The sequence below is a fragment of the Cynocephalus volans genome, chromosome 5 (assembly GCF_027409185.1).
Source record: "Cynocephalus volans isolate mCynVol1 chromosome 5, mCynVol1.pri, whole genome shotgun sequence".
NCBI classification, from domain to species: domain Eukaryota; kingdom Metazoa; phylum Chordata; class Mammalia; order Dermoptera; family Cynocephalidae; genus Cynocephalus; species Cynocephalus volans.
The window spans coordinates 129056128-129081408 of record NC_084464.1 but is presented as its reverse complement, the minus strand read 5'-3'; the positions used below and the strand labels follow the sequence as shown (position 1 = coordinate 129081408).

Below are 25281 nucleotides of genomic sequence, written 5' to 3'. Positions count from 1 at the left end.
GAAATTACAGTGTTGAAAGTTCTCATGATAGAAGTTAATTATATTTAATGTTGCTATATATGTACGTATATGTTCCTGTGTGTGCATGCACTTATATTATTGTGTGTGTATACACACACATTGAGAGAAAGAGTGTATTGTTTGTTCTGTCATCTGTTGGATGTCTACTTTGTGCCAGGCAGTATATGAGCTTTGAGGACACATAACTAAGTCAACCACAGTTCCTGACTTGGAGGCCTCACATTGTAATGAGTGATACAGACAGATGTGTGTTACTAGGTGTGCTCATATGGTTGCATCTGCAGACTTAGTCATCTTTGTGTTACAGATGACCATTTTATTCATGATTGAAATTTGGGCATGAGTGTTTAGAAATAGGTTTTATTTTGGCACATTTATTTTTTGAAGGCAAATGTGTAACTTACTTTGAACTTTATGCTAGCAAAAGTTCAAGTTTTAAATATTAAAAATTTTTATGTTTTAAATTTCAAACCATAAAACCACAAACTTAAGGAGGTTTATGGGAATAACATACCAGTTTATTCTATGTTTTTCCAAATTGATGTGTTGGAGGAGAGGGGAGTAGGTTTTTTATGAGAGGGAGAAGGGAATGGGAAGAAATTTAATTTTAGTGCATGTGTCTTTTGTGGATATTTTCTTCCCATGGTGGCAGTGGTGCCACTTAACAGAATATTTACTGTGCACCAGGAGCTGTGCTAAATATTTCATGTGCATTATCTCATTTAATCCTTCCTAAAGACCTGAGGTGGATATTAATAGTTTCTTTTAGAGAAAAGGAAACCGCGGTTTAAATTTTACATAAGTTAAAGTTACATAAGTAATTACATAACTCTTTACATAAGTTAAAGTCACAGTTAAGGAGTGTGAACTAAGTATATATCTAATTTTGCATCCTGGACTGTCATCACTATAATGTATTGAAAGCAAATTAAGGGCAAAATTTTTTCAGATTTTTCTAGTATCCATAATATCTTGTATTACAAGGTATTTCGTATATTATTTGTTTCACATATACCATTCAGAACAAATCTGTGATATAGGCAAGGGCAGTATTGTTCAAATGAGGCTACAAAGCCACAGGTTAAATAAACTGCTTGGGTTATATGTGATAGCAGACCAACAACTGGATTCCTGTCTTCCGGTTCCGCTTTCCATTAAATGAAACACTTCCTGTGAATTAAGTCAGTCTGCCAGAGTATAAAGTTGTCCTTGTTCTTTAGGGTTTGCCATTTTTTCTTCCTCTACTTAATTTAACTTTACCACACTTATTTAGTTAACAACCCAAGAATGTTGCTGGGGTAGCAAAAATTTGATTAGAACCATCACCGTCAGTATTTCAGGTAATGGGGTGGAATAAAAACAGCATGAAAAGTCAAGCCCATCCCTTCTGTTCCCAGGCCGGCCTCCTGGATGCCTTAATGTTGACATCTCGGGTGATCTCCGCTGCTGTCTTCTTCTGGGAATTCCTAGTTGACTACTGACACCAAACATTAGATCTAACCTCAGCATTAGCCCAAGCAAGCTTTGCGTAATTAAGCCACTGAAATTTGTTTCCACTGACTGGACAGAAGAGCTGTCCAACTTGAGGGCTCTGAAGTGATAAAGCTGATTAGATCTTTAGCAGTAAAGGAATCTGGTCTTAAAAATTTCCTCTAGCTCTCATTAATGAGGCAAAGACAACACTTAGCAGGGAAAAATGGGGTCACTAAAAGGAAAAACATTTTCTTTTCTTTAATAAAGAACCAGTCATTTTGCCTCCTTCTAAATCAAGGCCTAAATTAATTGTCCTGAAAAAAGCTCAGTTTAAATGATGAAATAAGGAACTTCTCGGTAATCTCGTTTAAACTTACAACCTATATCAAGTGAAGGAAGTTAATTCAAGGAAATAAAACTCAGATAAGTCTGGAAGTTGAAATAATGTAACAAATGCTGACAACAACAAAACAACTGACAATGAGTAGTTATACAGATGTGTGGTTTATTCCCTAGAATGTAATTTTTTAAAAAATAGTATTCTTTTTCTTTCTATACCTTTCCTTTCCTTGAACCACTGTTCTAGGAAATGAAAGTTATTTTCCTAGTATACACTAAAACAAACCTCACATATTAACATTACTGATAACCATATCATTTGGTTTATATAGCACTTTTATATATGCTACTATTTAATCCTCATAAAACATAATAAAATCTGTATTATATCCATACTATGGAGTTGGTACTTGGCTCTAAAAGTCCCAAATCTCAAATCTCTGTGATTTGCTGAAGAAGTTGGAAACAGTGTTACAGGACAGACTGCCGAGAAACCAAGCGTCACTCGGAGGATTGGAGAACTCAAAGATTTATTACACCAGCGGGCCCAGAGGAGTTCACACTCTAAAGTCTGAGCCCTGACTCCAGGCTTGCAAAGGATTTATATAGATCACATTCTTCCAGGATTTTAGGTTTCGTTTTCTCGGAATCCACACAGCAGGGGCTAAGCTGATACAAAAGGTGGTCAGTGTTACAAAAGCAAAACGAAAAGCAAAAGTACAGGCGCAAAACAAAAAGCAGAAGTACAGGTGCAGGTTTCAGTTTTTCCGGGCTTGTCCATATCAAAAGGAGAGCCTGAAGTCAAATGTAGGTTTTTCATCCCCAAGAAGTAGCCTATATCACAATTGCCTCAAGTTATACATCATTTAAAGTTTTTTATTCTCTTGGCCATTTCTTGCTAAGCCCTTGTTCCAATAGATAGAACATGGCGGTTGTGTTCATACCAAATACATTGATATGAAATGTAAATCATATTTGTATACACACACACATTTCTGTGTTAGTCATCCTTCCAGCATGAAGCATTTTTCTTCCCACAAAGACCCCATTCTACTTCTCAGCTTCAACTTCTTCCAGTAAAATCAATAGTCACAAAGGGCAAATTTTAAGTGGAAGAGAAGTAACCCAGGAGAACGTTTATGATGGGAATGGATGGAAGGAAAATTAACCATCTTTACTACCCTACTTTGTCCTGTTGTTATTGACTATGGATGGTTGTAGGAGAATGGGGAAGGTTTAATGCTGATGATACTGTGGTTTAGTCAGTATCATAACTAATCAGTGTGCTATTTAAAATATGACATTTTCTAAATTTAAAATTTATTTAAAATTTTAGATTGTTCTGGGACACTTAAAGCTTGAAGTCTGTTTAAATGAAATACTTCCACTGTGTCAGTTTCTTTATCTTGAGGGGCAGTGAAGTGAAGTTGTGGAAAGGCAGTCCGGAGGCGGGATGGCTTGGGCCACCTCTGGCTTCACCACTTGTTAGCTGTTAGGTCTTGGTCTAGTTATTTAACTGTCTTTAAAATGCAAATAAAAATAATACCTATCTTATGATTAATACCTATCTTATGATTGTTGTGAGGATTAAACGTGTGCATACGTATGTGTATAGAGAAACAGCACAGAAGCAAGAGTAAATGTGCATGCTCTGTTAGGACAGTCTCTTATATACAGTAAGTTCTCATTAATTGTTAATTATTATCAGCCCAGTCAATCAAGCTTTGCTCCTCCACTATAGTAAAAGTGTCCTGGGAAAGGTTTCCAGAGTACTGACGGCTAACTTCAACAGATACTCTTCAATTGCAGTTTCTCTTGATCTTGACCTCTCTCCTACATTTGGTATCATTTGCTATGGCTTCATTTTTTATTCAGCCTACCAAATTTCCGGGTGATTGCCCTATTTCCATACAACTGTAAGAAGCTTCACTGTTTTCACTTTCTCCCATCAGGGGTCCTCGGGCCATGCTGAGGTAGAACCACAAAACCTGATCCTAGGATTGGCAGATATTCCCATGGGAAAGGAAAAAATGGCTACAGATAATCAGATAACATCAGAGAGGCTCTCTCCTTCTAAGATTTGTGTTCATCTAGATGATGTTGTTTATGAAGATATCTGACGTCTTTAAATTATACTTATTTTAATTCATTTGGCCTTTTCTAATCCTTCTGGTTGAAGTGTGGACCTGCCTGAAGCATCCTGGTACTTCTTTCTGTTCCTTCCTTATCCAGTAGGTCTTAATCATGCTTCGTTGACTTTAATTCTGCTGTCTGTCTTTTCACCCTTGGCCTTCCATGTGCAGTAGTTTTTTTCTCTTCTTACTTTATCTTCCTATACCATCTTACTCACCTGTCACCTTAATTTTTAAGTCGACAGCTTACTTCCTTCCATAATGCTCACTTTCAAATCTGTACCTTTTAGTCTCATCTCTTCTCTTCCAGTACTATCTATCTAGTTGTCTCCTAAGCATTTTTCCTTGTATGTGTCATAGACGAGTCAAATCTGTAGTGTCTGAAAAGTACTTAGTTATCTCCTCTCTCAAATTTGTATCTTTTTCTGTATGACTTGTCCTGGCTAGGGATCCTGCAAGCAACTTTTACTTGCTAGCCCAAGCTAGAAATCATTGAGTTTTCATATATTTCACCATAACTAACGTGACAATAAGTTCTACCTTGTCTATTCCTTAGCATTATTTTTCTTTTCTCTTCTCATCTCATCAATCCCACTGCTACTAGCATATTACCTGTCTATTTCTTTCAAACATCTTCCACCTTATAGCCAAGTAAGTTTCCATTAGACCAACTTGATTATATTATATTCTTTAAACATCAACTTTCATTATGTTTCCTATGCCTTGCAAAATTCTGAAAAAATAATTTATGTATCAATGTGAATAAAGGAGTCAAAACCACAATGAAATGCTGAATGCTAAATCTGTTTTCTCTTGGAAAGTCATAGCACATGTAATTAAGAGACAGGCCATACAAAAATTTGCTATTGACTATAACAGCAAAACTTTATAACATGAGCATATATTTGAACATGGAAGCTTTATTCCTTGACGTTTGTTGATGTGGAAGTATTGACAGGATATATCCTGATCTCACTCCCATGGTATTCAATGCCTTCCATGCCTACCTCTTGAATCTCATTTCTTCCTTTTTGAGCTTTTGTAGCTATACTGATTACATTCATTTAGTTCCCCAAACATGCATCACTACTCTATTTCATTGTGTATTGTTCATTTGCCTGGAATACCAATAATTTATCTGCTGGCCTCCATCCTTGAAAATTCAGCTATTTAAAATTTTAGGTTAATTCTTTATTCTTTTGATAATTTCAATGGTTAGCATACTACTTGGAACATAGTTAAGTTCTCAGTGTATATTATATAAATAACAAAAATGGAGAAAGTCAATAGGAGACAGTTTACTTTTAGAGATATCAGACCTACTATATCTAGTCATTCTGCCTATATATTGCCTATTCAGGTAATTTAACGATAGTTGATAATAGCTGCTTAAAAAGTTTGAACTGCTTGACTTCAGTAATTTCAATATTAACTGTACAAGGTTTAGAAAATTACTCTGTTATAAGAAACTTTGAATTATCATAGAACAAATTTCAAATTTACTTTTAAGTGTATTGTAACTATTCTCTTTCCACTGTTGGACATTCTTTAAAAACGATTGTTGTAAATGTTTTTTATTTCTTCCTGACAGGTAATATTTGAAGCTGAAGTCTCAGGAGGAAGAAGTGGTTATATTGCCATTGATGACATCCAAGTACTGAGTTATCCTTGTGGTAGGTTGTGATTAAGAATTGTATTTTTCTAAGTCCTTTCAACACTTGTCTTATATTGGCAGGGACTGTTGATTGTTTATCACTTGGTCATTGCTATCTCTTTTCTTGTTACACCTAGCTTTCTGTTCAGTTTTAAAAGGAACACTGAAATATTTTTAGAGTTTTGAACCAAATATTTTTCAGACTTGTGACTAATTGTGCACATATCAAAGGATTCCTTTAAATTATTTAATTACCAAGAACAAAATATAAACATAAAGCAACTCTCAATAGGACTTGACCCTCTTTTTAGTATTAGATTTTCTAGGAAAGCAAAGAAGAATAAAAATTAGACTTCAACATAGAGGAAAATAAAAAGAAGCCTCACTAAGTAATTTGATCTGCTAAGTTGAGAGTTGGGGTGAAATGAGGGAATGAATTAATTCACCTTAGTCCAAATTTAGAATTATTTATTTTGGTCTCATAATAAATACATGATTAATCTGTATTAAAAAAAAAAAGCAAACAAAATAAGAAACTCCATTTACTAATACACAATTTTGTAATGCCCTTAGAATGCACATTGGTTGGTTTTCAGATGGCTTATCTAAATTTGTGTCTACATCACGTTCCCTGAAAGGCAGTTATTGGGTGCATTCAATAAAGCCAGGCAAAAAACAACTGGCAGAAATTCAGATTTTACCTATATTTTCCAACAGCAGCGTTGTATAGTGCTCATGAATTCTGATTATCTATTCAGTAATCCTCCCTGGTAGAAACTTATCTAACATATTGTAAGCGGCATGCACAGGGTGCACCATGGGAGGGGCTAATTCTTATGTGCTGCTTACTGGTTGTCAAACTCTAGTGTGAATCAGTCACCTACAGGGTGTGGTAAATCAGAGTACTTGGCCACTCCTCTGTTTCTGATTCAGTTGGTCTGGGGTGGGGCCTGGGAATTTGCATTTCTAAACAATTTGTATATGTTGCTGTCCTTGGTCTAGAGCTCATAATTTGAGAACCACTGTTTTAGCTCATGTTCTAGCTCAAGCATTCCTTTTTCTCAGTCCAATTGAGGAAAGGCACTAGAGAAAGATGTAGCAGGCAAGGGTCAAATTGTGGTATATTCTAAGAAAGAACAAAATCACCTCACTTGAAGTTTGAGTTGGTTTATTAGATTCTTTTAATTCATAGTATAAGAGGACTGTGTTTCCATGTACTGTTCATCTTCACTTCTAAAATGATAGATGTTATAAAAGGCTTTCATAAGTAAATAGAAAATTGTGGATTGAGCACAACAGCAGCAGTTTCAGTGTGATATGGTCCTTCATGAGCTTTTCTTTTACTCACTGAAGCTTAGCTTTTGCTGTTTATATTTCCTTTCAATGGAAAACATACATGAGGCTTCAGTTTAAGAGGTAATTGCAGAGAATACTTGTTTGACAGTCATGTAACTCATGCATATTTTGACTGTAATCATCACATTTTATTAGTCTAACATTTCTTTTGGGTAACTTTCTTACAGCTATAAAGGAATAGGAAGTGTATTTAACAACAGTTTAGTTGGTATTCTGTTTGAGAGAAACAAAAATATTTCCTCGTTCTTTGAAGTACTAGTGGGTTATTGAAGTTTTAAAAAGAGAAAAAGATCTAACTGCTTAAATTGTAGCTTAATAGTTCAATGGCCATGTAAATGCCAGTATTATAGAAATCATTATATGTTTTCATTATATTTTTATATTATGCCTTGATTTGTGCCTATTTATTCTCTTTTGCTTGCTTTAACTTGTAACTGTTTTATTATCACCCATATGCAACATGCTATGGCAGTCATTCAGCGGTAATTGTTGAATGCTCACTCTGCATAGAACAATACTCTAGCAATTATAGGGCAATAAGTAACAGAGCTACTGAGAAAAATAGAACTGTGACAGTGAGAGAGGAAATGGTGTCTTCCAGCACGGAGAAAACTCAATTTTCTTCTGTATGATATTAGTCTTGGCCAAAGGTAAAAATATTAACGACAGTATTCTGTTGGAGAAAAGCACCATGGCATGTTTTCTTTATCTGAAAAAAAAATTTTTTCTCTCATCACAGATAAATCTCCTCATTTCCTCCGTCTGGGGGATGTAGAGGTCAATGCAGGGCAGAATGCTACGTTTCAGTGTATTGCTACAGGGAGAGATGCTGTGCATAACAAGTTATGGCTGCAGGTAAGGCCAAGTTGGCAGCTGAGCTGAAGAGTACACTTGATTTAAAACAAATCACAACTGTACTGTTTGTGGTCTCATCTTTTTCTGTGTGTGTGCACAGATGGTGTGTGCCTGAGTGCAAGTGAGTGTGAGACAAGTTGTCCATGTAGGTTTAATTTAATTGGCAGCAGATTCATGTCAGACATTTTCGTTTTTGGAGTATGAATAAAAATATGAGTTATATAATTAGTAAATATTTGTATGAGCATCTAGTGAAACCTGATGATTCTCTAATAGTATGTTCAGATGGTTAAAATTTTTTTTCTAGATCCATTTGAAATGGGAATAAATGAAATTTTTCTCATTTAATATTTTGAAAACTGAACTCACAAGAACATAGCACTTAAGTAGGAACTGTCATACTCTGACAAAATTTTTAAAAGTATTTTAAGACACACTTAGAAGTATTTCAGGAAATATACATCAGAAGAGAGCCAATTAAAATTTTTCAGAATTTGTGTGAGGGTTAATCCCAGACCTGAGGTCACAACATTTGCCTTTCACATATTAATTCCTTAATAAATCTGTATTTAATTGTGATTTAACGTACATATTGGGGAAATGTAAATCGTGCATATAATGAGCTTTAAAAGAATTGGAGAGAAAACTGTAGACTAAGAAATATGCCTTGCCTTTAGGGCATTTCCAGAAAGTGTATCTGTCAATCCTGAGGTGCTGAGGGTAGGAGGAGCTGAGAACAGCTCTAAGGCCAGGAGGCTGGACCTAGGACAGATGGCTGTTACGCCGAATATTTCAAGCTAGATGATAAGTAAGTTATGTAAGTAATAATATTCTCTGGGTACATTTAGTATTTTTCTTTCTTTCTTTCTCTCTTTTTTTTTTTTTTGGCTCTGTCTGCATCAGAATGAGGAAAGGGATTTAATTAGTTTAGAATTTTAAATTCTTGAGAATGTCAATAGAGATTAAAAAGAAAAATCATTGTGAGATTAGTTTCTTGAACCTGGAAATCAGGATTTATTTTACCTTATCCTTTAGAGAGGTAAAATTAGTGTTGGGGTAATCATTAGTTTGCAGGTGTTTGCAGTAATGGTTGTAATAAATAGTTATTGAAATTATCCCTAGTATAATGTCTAATATTGTGATAGGCGTTGTGTGTTACTTCACACGATCCAATTGGATGTTATAGCAGATGTACTTTATATTAACCTAATTATCACTAATTTTATAATTTATTTGATTTGCAGGTATCAGGATACCACTTTTTATCCAAATGTGAAAAGGAAATGAGGCTCCCTTTTTTCCCAGTGATTATGCTGATTTCCCCTCCAGATACTGAAACATAATATAGTTTTTTTCAAAGAGCATATTCTGTAATATACAGCCTATCACATCAACTAAACATCAAATCAAATCTCTCTCTTTCAGAAAGAATAGTTTAAAAATTGATTTTAGACATATTTTCTAATTATTTTGCTAGTTATTTTTTCATTTCGATAGGAACCTTAGTTGGCATTTGGGTTTAGTTGTGAGCCATATAGTCTTTTCTTGGAGAACCCGAGGCTCTGTAGTCTGCCTTTGGTTTTATGCCCCAGGATTTAATGTGACACTGAAATGAAAAGGGTTTTGTATCCGTAGATACCAGCTGCCCTGTGGCAACAAAGACTTTCTGGACCCTGCTGGTCTGAGTGGGTTGTGTCAAAATACTCCTCGTTTTTTGTTTCCTGTTTCGTAGTTTGGCTCATTTCATTGTGATTTCTTAACATTTTCGTCCTGCCATTTTCAAACGAAGGTGAGAGAGAAAATATTCTGTGAGACTTCTATTCTATTTTCTTTTTTCTCCCCTTCCTTCTCTTTGCATCTGCCACAGAAAGGTGAATTTGCGTATTTCTCTTCAACTTGGGCACTGGCATTTGCTCAGTTCTTCAGCAGTGTACATATCCACCTTATTTATTCAAAAGCTGTTCTAACTTTTTCAGTAATACCACACCAATTACCTTAACTTACTTTCTTAAATCATTCTTCTCGACATTCAAGACATATTGAAATCTTCCAGTTACTTAGTTTAGGGAAATTCTGAAATTAAAATAAAAATTTTCTTTATAGTGATACCATGCAACAAGAACCAGATAAGATCGGTCATCGTGCATTTACAAGGGTACTTCAAAAACTACATGGTAAAATTGAATTAAAAGATAATACGAATCCTTCCATGAAATTTTCGAAGACCTTTCGTATGAGTCAATCAGAAAGTGGTGGTGACTTAAACTTACCCATCTTTTGCGGAAAGTAGTAAAATCATCATAAAGCTAGAAGAATCCTAGTTCTGCAGTGTAATCTACTAGCCAACCCATGCAAGTAGATGTCAAGTTATTTCCATTTGGTGTAGAATTCTTACTTCTAGTCTTAATTTCAATCCTCCTAACCCTTCTAACCCAGTTAACTGTTGTGGGTTTAGAAAATTCTTTGAAATGTTTTAGGCCTCATTTTCCTTATCTTAGATAAGGAGATGTTGGATAGAGACTAAAATTCTCTCCAGCTGTGAGATGCTAAACTAGGTCGTTACATTATTTTTGATGACCTGAAACATGGCCTTTATAACCTTTTTTATTTGATGGAAGAATGTAAAAATTTTTATGTTGCTAGTTTTGCATGGGTAAAAAAATGGTCACTTCAATTAAGTATCATTGTAAGAACAACTGCTTAAAATATCTGCCGAGAGTACTGAGAACAAATGTACTTGAAGCAACTTCATGAAAGGTCACTGCATTCTATTACAGTAGTAATGGAATAATAGAGTAGCTGTTACACCTGCCGTGGACAGGGGAAATAATAAATGGCCATCAACTTTTTATGTCCTCCAAGTAACTTACATTGTTATTGTTATAGTATTAAGGTTCAGTTGGTAACATGTTATCTAAATATGGGGCTAAGTAACGAAAACTAGAAAAGTAACCAATTTTCTATTTTGGAGGAAAAATGATACACTGCAACCCAGAACGGTACTAAACATAATACTTCATCATATTTGATATTTTAAATACTTTGTGTATGGAAATACACTTAGAGAATAAATTCTCTAGCCTATTGTTTCTAGGTTACATTTCATATTTCTATCATTTTTATTACCTAAAATGAAATGCAAATTAGGTAAATTGAAAGAAAACACTTAATGAATTACCTGAGCTAACCTAATTCATAAGTCATGTGCTGGTGATTCTGGAAGTATCTTCAGAGAGTGTTCTTGTGAGAACTGGATTATAGAGTTTTGAAGTAGGTCAAATTTACTCTAAATACATAGAAAACAATGACAAAATATATAACTCAGATTAACCTCCTTGTATATGCTAAATGAACTAATGATACATAAAACAACATGGATGAATATTTTTAGTTCTTAATTGTTGAATGTCAACAAGCAAGAAATATGGTGAAATCAGGAGGCTTTCTGAAACAGTTAAAAAAAGTAGATTATGCAGTACATTTGTATAGTAAAAAAGACTTAGAATAAAATCCTTAGTCATTCTTTGAGAACTTCCAAATTCCTTTTCTGTCATAACATTCAATGAAATAACATGTATTTTAATGTAAACACTTAACATTTTTTGTCAAGTTAACAATTTGTAAAATTTTTCCACACAAACTGATGTTTTTAAATTCTTATAAGTTTCAGAAGCCATTTTAATGTATTTCTAAGGAATCCCCAATATTAGAGAATTTGTGTTTCATAACTTAAGGCTTATGGTAAAACTCAGGTTTTAGGAAATAAGATCACAAATGAAATTTTAACATATATTTATACTGAAATAAAATAAAAGTATCTGGTTATATTCTTGGAGTGTCTGATAATTTTCTTACAGGAAAAATACTTAGGTTATACATTTTTGTAGATTAAAAATGTTGGTTATGTCTTTAACTCTTACTAATATCAACAGTAGATAAAGTGATTGCAGGAAAAAATGAATATATAAGCAAATAACACATGGCACAGCAGTTCCACTCCTACGTATTTACCTAAGAGACATTAAGACATGTGCCCACAAAAAGACTTGTACAAGAATATCTTGTAACAGCTTTATTCATAATAGCACATAATGGTGAAGAACCTAAACGTCCATTAACAGGAGAATGGGTAAACAATTTGTGGTTCATTCCAGCAATGGAATACTGTTTAGCAATAAAGAAACAAACTACTGATACATGCAACAGCATGGATGAATCTCAACAACATATGGTTTCAGAAAGAGGACAGACACAAAAGAGTTCGTACTGTATGACTGCATTTATATTAAGTTCCAGAAGAGAAAAAACTAATCTCTAGGGATAGAGATCAGAACAGTGGTTGCCTATGGGGGATAAGAATTGAATGGAATTGGGCAGGGGGGAACTTTCTGGGGTAATGCAAAGGTCATGTATCTTGATTGGGGCATTGGGTCTGAGGGTGTACATACATTTACCAAAGGTTATGATCTGTCCAATTGACTGCATACACATTTTACGTAAAACACGAATGATGAAAAAGTGACTGTATGACATATTTTATCAAATAACCAACTTACTGGCAGTGCTTATCAAGCCATAGATAGCGATAGCCTACAGATGTACCTACAGTTTTTGTCCATTTGAAGTGACTTGATTAGGTTCAAAGGTAATTTGTAATCATTAGTCTCAGTTGAAATATAGAAGAAAGCATGTTCTGAGTGTTCTGTTTTAAGAGCACCTTATAAATTGAGGGTGTGAAAGAGTTGAAATAGGTTTGGCTGTAACATAAATTCATGTTCTTTCATGAAGGCCCAGCACAAGTGGACAACTACATGGCAAATCAAATAGAGCCCATTGCTGGAACATCTGTCAGACCATATGCTTTGGCTTCAGCTTCAGTGTAGAAACTAAAATGCTAATGACTCCATCCATCATTACAGAACTTGGCGGGCATGCATCGTTGAACTGGGCAGAGAAATTCTACAGTGGAGTTATTGAAAGTTGGGAATTGTGTGGATAGATTTGGTGGTACCATTTGTTTTGGTGAATTGTAATAAGGCTGCTTAATGTGTGAGTGGTAATCCTATGCAGATTGCCATCAGAGCTGTGGCAATTGGGCCAATCTGTCAATAATCGCCACGGGTGCTGGCATGGTGCCTTTTTAGTGGTCCTGCCAAAACGGGAAAGTCAGCCACTGCTTTGCCCTTGGTGAGGCTCATCACTGCTAATGTAGTGTGATACAGCTAGTTTCTCAGCCAAAGGAAATGTCATTCTTTATGGAGCAACAGATAATTTCAGCAATGGCTTGAGAGTAATAATTGGACAGTGAAATTAGTAAAATGAGATGCAAATTGCTCTAAGAAAATCACCATGAGAGAAGCTGACTTCTTGCAGTACCAACTGTTGTCAGCTGAGGGTCAGTGAAAATGGTTGGTCTGAAACTTCTGATCACATGGTCTTTTACCTGTCCATGCAAATGCCATAGCCTTATTCCTGTAGTACCTGTGAGCATCACCATGTAGTAATGGAAATCAGAAGCATGATTTTTAAAAAATTGAGTTTATTTGAATGTACAATAATTTTAACTTCATTATTTCAAATGCTATGTAATCATTGCCTACTAGTCTTTCTGAGGCTTCCATGCTACAGCATTTTCCCATGCTTATTTATACTGTCATATTAAATGCCCACATGTTTGTAGTATATTTAATTTCCTCGAGAGATTTTACATCCCTGATGCTATTTCTTTTAGAGAAAACTGATTTTCCACTTATTATAATGAATGGAAGTTCTCTGAAGAAATTAATCTATGCCTAGGAACTTTAGTTTACAGTGGGCAAATCATTGAAAACTAATTTGAGAGGAATTTTTCAAAGTCAGCTTGGTTAAACACATAATATATGATCAGCTCACATTTGATACCATGAGGGGGAAAAAAATAGAAATGCAATATAGTGAAAATTGTCCTAATGTCTGGACTTGGTCAAAGTTCTCTGACATTTTCTAGGTAACCACTTTGAGTGGCCGACACACTTCTGACATTAGAATAACAAAATCTAGCATGCAATTACAAGGACAGTGAGTAAACTTGAAGAAATAATGTTGGAATGGCTAAAGAAACATGGCATAAATATATCTTGAGGTGTGGAAGACTTTTGGCAACACTCTAGGTGGTACTTAGTGATACGTTTCTTAAAATCTTAGAATGTAGGGAATATGCAAGAGGGATTTAATTTGCTCTTTATGGATCCTAAAGTACAGAAATAACTTATGGTTTGAATCTATATAGTGAGAGAGATAACCCAATTATAAGGAAAGACTTTGTAATTGTAGCTGTTGAAACCTAGAATGAACTGCTCCTGGAGGTAGTAAAATTACAATTGGTTTAAGTATCCAAGTATAAAGCACTTGCTAGAGAATGTAGAGGACATTTAAGCCTGAGGCTGAATGCTTTTTAAGATTCTTTCAGCCTTGAGCGATGATTCTATACCTGAATAAGGAAAGCCCATATAGAACCTAAGGACTATATTGTTTCAGAGATGAGAATGAGCATCATACACTGCAGTGTTTGGTGAGGACTTAGAGAAGACTTGATTGAGACCTTGGAGTAGATACAGGACTCGAATAAGCCAAGACTAAGTGGCCGTGGTTATTGCAGCAGATTAGGAAGGTAGAAGGCACACCGTGTGCCTGTGTGTGAAACTGGGATAGGAACGTCAGCAGAAGGATCTTAGTGAAGTGGAAGATTCACAATGGGGGATAGAGGTAAATATAGTTTATGGCTTGCAGGGTTGGGTCTAGACCACGATGAAGACAGCTGGGAAAAAAAAGAGGCTACTGTTAGCAGGACAGACATCAAGGGATGAGGGCTTGGGACTGGACAGTGCCAGGGGAATTGGAAAATCTGTGGATAGAGGAGAGGAACAAATTAGAGATGACAAGAGTTTTGGATCTGGTTGGTACTAGTTGACAGAATTTGGGGAGTTGTGAGAGTGAAATAATGAAGACAGTTTTCTAAATGTCCTCAGGGTTTTTTTTTTGGTGGTTGTTGTTTTTAAAGCCAGTCAGTGAATTTATTTCTCATTTTCTGTCTTGGAACTAATTTGTCTGTTAAAAGCCTTGTTTACTTTTTTCCTGTTTCTACCTTCATAATTGGATGTAAGTGATCCTAAGTAGGAGGGCAAGATGAGGAGACATTCCAATTTGTTTTGGCTCTTTTTAGCCTTAATAAAAATTTACCAAGACATTTTAAAGCTTGTGACCAAATTAAACCTCTGAGTGGTCCTGGTTTCACTGAGGAGAATTAATCCCTGAGAAGGCTGTGGGTGGCTTCAGTGTCGTCTTCTGTACATGTGGCTCATAGAATAAGAAGTATCTTGTGCTTCCCTAACTTCTTGTAAACTGCTCTCGACTTAAATTGACAGACGAACACTAGCCTGCTAATAATTATAATTTTCTCTGTCTATCCTTTAAGGAGTGGTGACTGTTCTCTCTGTGCTGGTTAACAATTAATTCTGCTCTACTTAAAAGACCATGTTCTGTCTGGTAGCTGTTGGCTGTCACTCTTGTCAGTCCTGCTCTTCCTTGGGCCATTGGTTTATTGTAGTTCATGGCATTATTTTCTTTCTTCATGGCTTCATATAAAAAATTCTGTTCATAGGTCTTGAGATAAAGTCACTGACCATGTATTATAGAGTATAAGGTTTACCTTTCACCTTCTGGCATTTTGGGTGTGTGTATGTACGTAACGATAAGCAACAAAGTTTAATCATACTTAATACTTAGAATTGTGAAATATTCCTGAAGTCATTTTGGTTCACTTTATGTGGCTTTCTACCATGAAGAGTTCGATGCCTTATCAAACAGTGCATTCTTTTCTTTCTTTAATAATTTATAAACACTTAGTTTGATGTCTACATAATTGATTATAAATGAATCATGTGAGGAATATTATTTACCTTCCTTATCTATCCCTGGAACATGACTCTAAAAGCCTGGTAATCATAGAAGCCCAAGGATTTCTTCTTATCGATGTCTGTAAATAACAATTTACTGCTCTTTCTGTGCAAGAGTAATGCACTGTCCTGCTGTTTCTAGAGCTGCCCTTTCAGTGCATTTTCCTGATGTGTCATGTCAGGCACTTTACAACTTTCCCATTGAGTTTCTGGTGAACAGCATTACAATGTGGGGGCTTTGGTATTGGCCTGGTTTCTTCTTTACGGAACACAGTCTGATATAAATATCTAATACTTATAAAATTACTTTATGGTAAAATGAAACATTTAGAAAACCACACAAAAATAAAGACTGTTGTGATTCAGTGAATTTTTAGAAGGTCAAGAAAGAGACTTTGCCAGCCATCCCAGAAGCTTCTTTTATGTGCTCCATGCAAGGCACAACTCAGCTACCTTTGCCTCTGCAAATAACTATTATGACTTGTAGTCCTCATAAGCTTTTTTTGCTCATATATGCATTTATAGACACTATAGTTTAGTCTTATCTATTTAAAATTTTTTTTTTGTAGTCTCTTTTAATCTGTAGGTTTGTCCTCTATCCCTTTCTTTTCCTCACAGTTTGTCTGTTGAGGAACCTAGGCCGATTGATGTCTAGTTTCCCATAGTCTGCATTTTGCCAGTTACATACTAATGTCCGCTTCAGTTCAATGTGTTCCTCTATCCTCTGTGTTTCCTGCAAATTGTCAGACAGGTCTCAGGACAAGTTTGGTCCTTTGGCAACACCGTAGGTAGTGCTTTGTGTATTTACCAGAGTCACTAAATGTCACTTTATTCTTGCTGTGATCTTGGCAGCTGCTGATGCTTAATGCCTCTATTCATTCCTAGAGGTTGAAAATTGTAATATTTTGTTATTTCTTTTTTTGTTTGTTTCATATTTCTTTTGTATTTTTTTAGTTGATGAAGAGATACTTCCCCTCTTCTACTATTTGGTTACCCAGTGATACAGTTTATTAAGGAAAGGGAGGATAAATGCTTCAATCTTTGCTTTATTTACCTATTTAGTTTGTTCCTTAACACCCTCTAAAGGTGACCAATTTTTTTCTTTTAATATGATTATGAACTCATGAATTTAAACATATTTAGTGGGTCTAACTCATTTTAATTCTTACTATTATTAAAGCTCAAGTTCTTACATCATTGGCCAGTGGAGGAGCCTCTTCAAGTTGGCTCCTGAGTCCCTTTGATACATAGTTAGTAGTTTTTGATAGCTTCCTTAATATCTGACATCATGAGATGTCCCATTTTCTCCTCTAGACCCAGAGTCAGTCATTTTTCCATGGTGTATTGATTTGTTTGTTTTAGTGAGAAATTGTATTTCAAGACCTTGATGTGGGTCTCGAAAGATACATTTATTGCTAATAGAGCCAAGAAATATATGCACATATATTTAAAGATAAAATACCTAATGAGTTCATATAGATATTTCACATTTAAGCCTAAAGATTACAATTAATGTTTTCTCTATTATAGCTTTTCAGTTAGGTCTTCTTTTTTCCACTTTGATATTCTTGTTTGCCAATGTCATAGGGGAAGATAGATTTAGAATATCTTGTAATTACTAATTTGTTTTATATCATGCTATTTTAAGTACTTGCACCATAGCTCCATTGTCAGCATATAGCTATTGCATACATAATATTCTCTCTCCTGCTTAGCCCTTATTTAGTCTTAGTTTAAAATGTAACTGTGTTTTTAATATTCAATAATTAGTCCATATGTCATATCTTCCTCATAATTTTGGATGTCTGAAACTCATTTTTCTTGCTAAAAACTGTTTCTCAGGAACTGCTCATAGGAATAATATTCCCTGAGTTCTTAGATTTTGATAATAGTGTATCTGTGCCCTTGATTCTGTAGTCAGTTTTGCAGGATATAGAAACTTCTGTTCACATTTTCCTTCCTTGAGTAACCTAAATATGTTACTTAATTTTCTTCTGGCATAAAGACTTGCTGACAAAGTCTAATAGTTTTCTTTTCCTTATAACACATGTTCTCCAGATACCCAAAGGATTTGTTTTCTATTTATTTAAAGTCTCTAATTTTATCAATATATATCACTGTGGATCATTCTGGATTTTTATTGTCAGGTATATGCTCTGTTCTTTCATTTAATAATTTATAAACTTTTTTTTAATTTTAGAAGTTTTTAAAAAAAATTAAATTTTTTTTTGAAACACAATTGAGTGTACATATTTGTGGGGTACAGAGTTGAATATCAGTACCTGTGTACAATGTGTGGTGATCAAATCAGGATAGTTGTTATCTGTAGTTGTTTGAGAAACTTCCATGTTGTTTTCCATAATGGCTGCACTAATTTACAGTCCCACCAACAGTGTAGAAATATTCACTTTTCTCCACATCCTTGCCATCATTTGTGGTTCTTTTTTTCTTTTTTTTGATAATAGCCAGTTTAACTGGGGTAAGATAATATCTCAGTGTGGTTTTGATTTGCATTTCCCTGATGATTAGTGATGTTCAATATGTTTTCATGTACCTGTACGCTTTGTGTCTCTTCTTTTGAGAAATGCCTATTCAGCTCCTTTGCCCATTTTTTTTTTAACTAGGTTTTTTACAGTGAGGTTGTTTGAGTTCCTTGTGTATTCTGGATATTAATCCCCTGTCGGATGTATAGTTTGCAAATATTTCTCTCCTTCTGTAGGTTGTCTTTTCACTCTGATTGTTCCCTTTGTCGTACAGAAGCTTTTTAGTTTAATATTATCACATTTGTTTATTTTTTTTCTTTTGTTGTCTGTGCTTTTGAGGTCTTATTTATAAAGTCCTTGCCCAGTCCTACATCCTGAAGTATTCTCCCAATATTTTTTCTAGGAGCTTTATAGTTTCAGGTCTTATATTTAAGTCTTTAATATATGGTGAGAGGTACAGGTCTAGTTCCATTCTTCTACACATGGGTGTCCAGTTTTCCTAGCAACATTTGCTGAAGAGGCAGTCCTTTCCCCAGTGTATGTTCTTGGTGCCTTTGTCTAAGATCAGTTGGCTGTAAGTATCCGGGTTGATTTCTGGGTTCTCTATTTTGTTCCATTGGTCTATGTGGCTATTTTTATGCCAGTACTATGCTAGTTTTTAAATTATAATTTTTAGTATTTTTTCTGTTTCCTTCCTTCTTTAGAGGGATTCCTGTGGTCTTTGTGTTTGATCTTTGCATATCATCATTATTGTCACTTTCTCTCAAATGCTTTTTATTCTCCTTATTTTAAAATTAATTTTTTTTCTTTTTCCACATTCTGTCTTGCTTAAGGAATCATCTTTTGAGTTTATTGACTCTAGTTAATCATAATTTTTAAAGTGATTGTTTTAATTTTTAATTTTTCCTGAGTTCTGTTCTCTCATTTCCGATATTTATTAATTCAAATTTATATTTTTCTTTCATCTCATGAATCATTTGCTTAGGTACTTTTGATCTGTTTTGTGGGCATATTTTTCTGACTTACTTTCATTGATTCTAGGGATCATTGACTCTGCTTCTTATTTTCTTTTAATCTTATAATAACTTTCATAACTTTTACATGAAATGATTTACTTGAAATTTAATAATGAGTTGGAGTTCAGAAAAACTTGCCCGATTTCACAGATTTCTTTCTTCTGTTGCTTCAAGTTATTAAAAAAATATAGTCGCTTGCTTTCTGGGATTTCTGGACTTTGTTTTCACCCTCGCTTTTGTCTGGGCCTTCTCTTTCCTTACTCTCTCTTGTTATTCTTTCTGTTTTTATGTGGTAAATTCAGAAAGATTGAAAAACTGTGCTACTACCATTAATTTCCCATAATTCTCCAGATCTACTAGTTTAATGGCACTGGTCTCCTTGCTTTACTCAACTTCTATTTTACTCTGAATTGGAGGGTTTTACAATTGTAAGCTCACATGGTTTACACTCCCCACTTTCTCCAATGCAGTCCAAAGCAAACAGCCAAACCGATTATACTCAAATTCCTTAGTCTGACTAAAATGTTCTAAGGTAGACATATATGGTCACCCAGAACTTGGCCTTATATAGATATTTGGTGAGGAGTATATCTAATGGTAATATTTTGCATTTCTCTATTGCTTCATCATTCAACGTCTTATTTACCACTGGGAAGAGAGTTATAGGTGACTTTATATCTAATCAGGTTAAAGTTGAATTCTAGAAAACCAAGAGTCAAATCAGAAAGCTCATCCTTAATCTGTTCCTCTAGAACTACTTCTGGTATTAAAATTACCTCCATCAGACAAGGTTCAAGCAAGTAAAGCAGAAGCAGTAGGAGGGGTGTGTGTGTGTGATTATATATGGTAGGATTTTATATATGATATATGTGTGTACATATATAATATGCAGTTATGTCACTTAACTACAGGGATATATTCTGAGACATGTGTTTTCGGTGATTTTGCCGTTGCGTGAACATCCTAGAGTTTATTTACATGAACCTAGATGGTACTGGCTACTACACACCTAAACTATATGGTATAACCTATTCTTCCTAGGCTGCAAACCTATTCATCATGTTACTGTACTAAATACTATAGAAAATTCTAACACAATAGTATTTGTATATCTAAACATATTTAAACATAGAAAAGATATAGTGAAAATACTGTATAATGGTTCATTTGTATAGGGCACTTATCATGATTGGAGCTTTCAGGACTGCAAGTAGCTCTGGATAATTCAGTGACTGTCGAGTGAATGTGAAGGACTAGGACATTATCATACTCTACTGTAGACTTTTAAAACACTGTACACTTATGTTACACTAAATTTACAAAAAAAAAGTAATTGCAGTAAGACATTGTGATCTCACTAGCAATACGGATTTCTCAGCCTCATTATAATCTTATGGGAAAACCATAGTACATGTGTCCATTGTTTACCAAAATATCTTGCAGCACATCACTGAGATTTATTGAAGGGAATTGGTTTATTGATTGTAGGGCCAGGGGCTATCTACGCAAGTTTGGAATCTGCAGGGCAAGGCCTTGGAAGGGTAGGCTAGAGCATTCAGGTACAGACTGACATTGCTATTTGTGGGTGGAATTTTTTCTACTTCAGAGAAGCCTCACTACTGCTCTTAAGGCCTTGCAACTGATTGAATCAAGCCCACCCAATTATCTATGATAATTTCACTTACTTCATTATGGATTTTAATCCCATCTACAAACTAGCATCACAAGGACACCTATTTAGTGTTCAATTGAATAACTGGGGACTGTTGCATAGCCAAGTCCACACATCAAAATACCATCAAAGTTATCAAATGGATTATTTGCTTATTTGCAGTATTTATGTATCTTTTTTGCATTAATTTGAATGATTGTTGGGAAAATAGAATAGTCAGGCTCCTCGCCTTAGGTCAGGTTGGGGGTGGTGCAGCATTCTTTGTAAACAAGTTGTGTGTGGGTGGAATTAGTGCACATGCCTGGCACTGTGAGTTTGGCTGGTGTCTGCCTCGGTTATCCGCGCCTTGCATGGCCATGCTGTCTGAACTATGGCTTCCAAGGACCTGTTTGTCAGTTACCTAGCTTGTAGACCTGTGTGTGAGAAGTCTGGTGACCCAGCCTAGCGTGTGAAGGATCTGGAGATCCAGCCTGGCATGTGAAGGGTTTGTGACCTAGTCTGGAATGGGCTTGAGGGGTCTGTGAGTTCCAGACCCAGCCCTAGCTTGACAATTGGCGTAGTCAGTAGGATGTGAGAGCAGTGGAGGTGTGGCAGCCCCCACTCAGATTCCAGAGGATGTATGGAAAAGCCTGGGGACCCATGCAGAGGTCTGCCGCAGGGGCGGAGCCACTGCAGAGGCCATCTACTAGAGCAATGTGGAACAGAAAAGTAGGGTCTGAGCCCCCAAAGAGAGCCCCCACCAGGGAAATGTCTAGTAGAGCCAAGGCAGCAGGGCTGCTGCCAGGACCCCAGAACTACAGGGCCACTGGCACTGTGCAATGCAGGCCTGGAAAAGCTGCAGGCACCAGCGCTACCCACAAGGCTGTGCCTGGCAGAGATGTGGGAGTGAGACTGGCTGAGGCTTTGGGGGCCCAGATGCCCAATTGTGCCCAGGAATTCAGGACTTGGAGACAAAGAAGATTATTTTGGAGCTTTAAGACTTAATGTCTACCCTGCTGGGTTTTTGGGACGTGTTTCTCCTTTCTTTTGGCATATTCCTCCCTTTTGGAATGGGAATGTGTACCCAATGTCTGTTCCACCACTGTATCTAGGCAGTAGGTAAATTTGGTTTTGTTTTTACAGGTTCACAGCTGGAAGGAGTTTTGCTTTTGGTCTTAGAGGAGACTTTGGACTTTTGAATTGGTGCTGCAACAAGCTAAGACTTTTGGGACTGGGATGGAATGTGTAATATGTAAATGTAAGGGTCGTCTATCTTCACTAAGGGAATGTTGCAGAAGATTCTGAACGTGTAGATTGTAAGGTGAGGGACCCTGAAGGGGCGGATTGTTGGGAAAATAGAATAGTTTAGTCAGGCTCCTCACCTTAGGTCAGGTTGGTGGTGGTGCAGCATTCTTTGTAAGCAAGTTGTGTGTGCGTGGCGTTAGCGTGCGTGGCGTTAGTGTGCATGCTCAGCCGTGGTTTTGGCTGGAATCTGCCTCGGGCGTCTGTGCCTCGCATGGCCATGCTCTCCAACCTATGGCTTCCAAGGACCTGTTTGCCGGTTACCTAGCTCACAGACCTGCATGTGAGGGGTCTGGTGACCCAGCCTGGTGTGTGAAGAGTTTGTGACCCAGTCTGAAATGGGCTTGAGGAGTCTGTGAGTTCTAGACCCAGCCCTAGCTCAACCATGATTATCATATATTTTGTTATAATGATTTATAAAAGCCTAAGGTTATTTACAGAATTCTTTAAAGTGTTCAGTGAGTTTAATTCATTTTACCAAAGTATTTGAGCACTCAATAAAGATAGTATATATTAGATGTCATGAAACAAAAGTTATATATGCTTAAATAAGGCATGAAACCCTTCCTTCAGAATGATTTCAGCATATAAAGAGATAAAAGGACATATATAGAATATATTACAGTAGAAGAGTTTTACATAGAAAATCCAATTAATGAGTTGTTAGAATAATCTTTGGAGTTTTGAGGTAGTATCCATGATACTGCCAGCAGGGGTAGAAAGACAAGACTCTGTTTAAACGGATGGAATGTGAAGCTGAGGCAGAGAGAAAGAGCCGGACACTGTAATTTGAATCACTGTGGAAATCAGGTAGGAATGTCTAAGAGGTGCTATTATCCTTTTTTGGATAATTTAGATTTTTCATAAGACCAAATGACTGCTTTTAGCGAAAGTCAGTAGTTTTAGAATAGTTGCAAAGAAATAGTGCAAATTCAATATTGGCAGTGCATAAGCAATAGAAAATTAAAAGAATCCAGAATTCTTCCATGCTAGTGAAAGCTTCTTTGAAAAGGCTGGTTATAAAGTAAAGGGTCAGAGAGTGAGGTCTCACTGACAATGTGGAGGATTGAAGGAGTGTGAGATAGAATCACATGGGCAGTCGTGATTCGAGAGGAAACTATCATTGCACAGAAACTTGGATGTTATAAGTAGTTATGGGTTAAATGTGTTTCCCCAAAATCAAGTATTCGAAACTCGACCCCCATTGTAACAGCGCTAAGAGGGTGGGAAATCTGATTATGGTATCTCAAAGGCTGTGACCTTGTGAATGGATTGATACATTCATGGAATAAGGGGCATGGTTCTTCTGGCTTTATAAAGGACAGCAAGTGAGGAGGTTGGCTCTGTCTTGTTCAACTCACTCTCGCCATCTGATACCCTGATGTGCTGTAGAGTTACTCCACCAGGAAGAAAGCCCTCACTGTAAATTACCCATTTTCAGGTAATTTGTTATAAGCGACAGGAACAGACCAATACAGTAGTAATGGAGGCTGTTGGGCATCAGTGATGCCAGGCTGAGTTAGGGAATCACTGGGAATATTCACAGGACTTTTGTGGGGATGATAATTTAGTTTGTGAATATTCCCAGTGATGGGAATAATATTTGGACATGTTGGGAAATCCAGAAGTTTCCAGAGAAATAGGGAGAGTGGTCTGCAAAAGTTAGGAACCAGGGTAATGGTATAGGAACTAAGGTTAGGAGCTACAGGTTAGGAGCTAAGAAGGTATAGGGTACTAGGAGGAAATATGCCCTATTTTGAGAAAGTGGTATTGTTAAGAGTGGAGCTCTTTGGCTCTGTCAGAATCCTGTTTGTGACACCGCCAATTGTAAAGCTACACAACTACGCTAGTTGTTGGCTCTTTTACCTGCTGGTAATCCTGCACCAACTGGGCCAATTGTCGAGCTAGGGCTGGGTCTGTAGCTCCCAGAGCCCTCAAGCCCATTCACAAACTGGGTCACAAACCCTTCACACGCCAGGCTGGGTCCCCAGACCCCTCACATGCAGGTTCATGAGCTAGGTAACCAGCAAACAGGTCCTTGGAAGCTGTAGGTTGGAAAGCATGGCCGGGTGTGGTGGACACCCGAGGCAGACATCTGCCTGCCTGCTTCACTAAAACTCTCTCTGAAGAACACAAGAACAGCAACAAAACTAAAAAGCTACATTGGCGTGCATGTGCACTAACTACACACACACACGCACACGCGCACGCGCGCCTTACAGAGGATGTGCTGAACTATACCCAACTGGACCTGAGGGAAGGGTCCTGACCAAACCATTCCATTTTCCCAACAATTCACCCCTTTAGGTCCCTCACTGTACAATCTACACATTCAGAATCTTCCACGACGTTCCCTTAGCAAGGATAGACGACCCTTACATTTACATATTACACATTCCATCCCAGTCCCAAAAATCTTAGCTTGTTGCAGCACCAATTCAAAAGTCCAAAGTCACCTTTGAGACCAAAAGCAAAGCTCCTTACAGCCATGAACCTGTAAAGAGTCAAAAACAAGTATATCTACTTCCAAGATACAGTGGAACAGACATTGGGTTCACATTTCCATTCCAGAAGGAAGGAATAGAAAGGAAAAACGGTCCCCACACAAATCTGAAACCCAAACAGGGCAAATGTTAAGCACACTGGGGCACCTGGACCCCTAAAGCATTTGGCAACCTCACTCCTACAGCTCCGCCACTGAGCTGCCCTGGTGCCTGTGGCTTTTCCAGGCTGGCAGTGCATGATGCCAGCAGCCCCACAGTTCAGGGCTCCTGGCGGCAGTCCCACCATCCTGACCCCACTAGACATTTCCTCAGTGGGGGCTTTGACCCCAGTTTTCTGCTCTACATTGCTTCATAGATGACCTCTGCAGCAGCTCAACCCCTGCAGCAGGTCTCCGCCTGTGTCCCCCAGCATTTCTTTACATCTTCCGAAATCTAGGTGGAGGCTGCCATGCCTCCACTGCTCTCACATACTGCTGGCCTGCAAACTTAACACAATGTAAACGCCACCAAGGTTTTTAGCTTTTGCTCTTCTGAGGTGCTGAGGCTGGTTTGCTCCAGCCA

General features: G+C 36.8%; 1 protein-coding gene across 6 annotated transcripts in view; it reads left to right on the top strand.

The window, feature by feature from the left end:
• Positions 1-25281, top strand: part of PTPRK (protein tyrosine phosphatase receptor type K) — a 558957-nt gene that overhangs the window by 288374 nt on the left and 245302 nt on the right. For all 6 annotated transcript variants that reach the window (XM_063096107.1, XM_063096103.1, XM_063096106.1 and 3 more), the window contains exons 4-5: positions 5557-5638; positions 7715-7830. In XM_063096107.1, coding sequence (XP_062952177.1) covers positions 5557-5638; positions 7715-7830 — 198 coding nt within the window. The remainder of the gene's footprint in view (positions 1-5556; positions 5639-7714; positions 7831-25281) is intronic.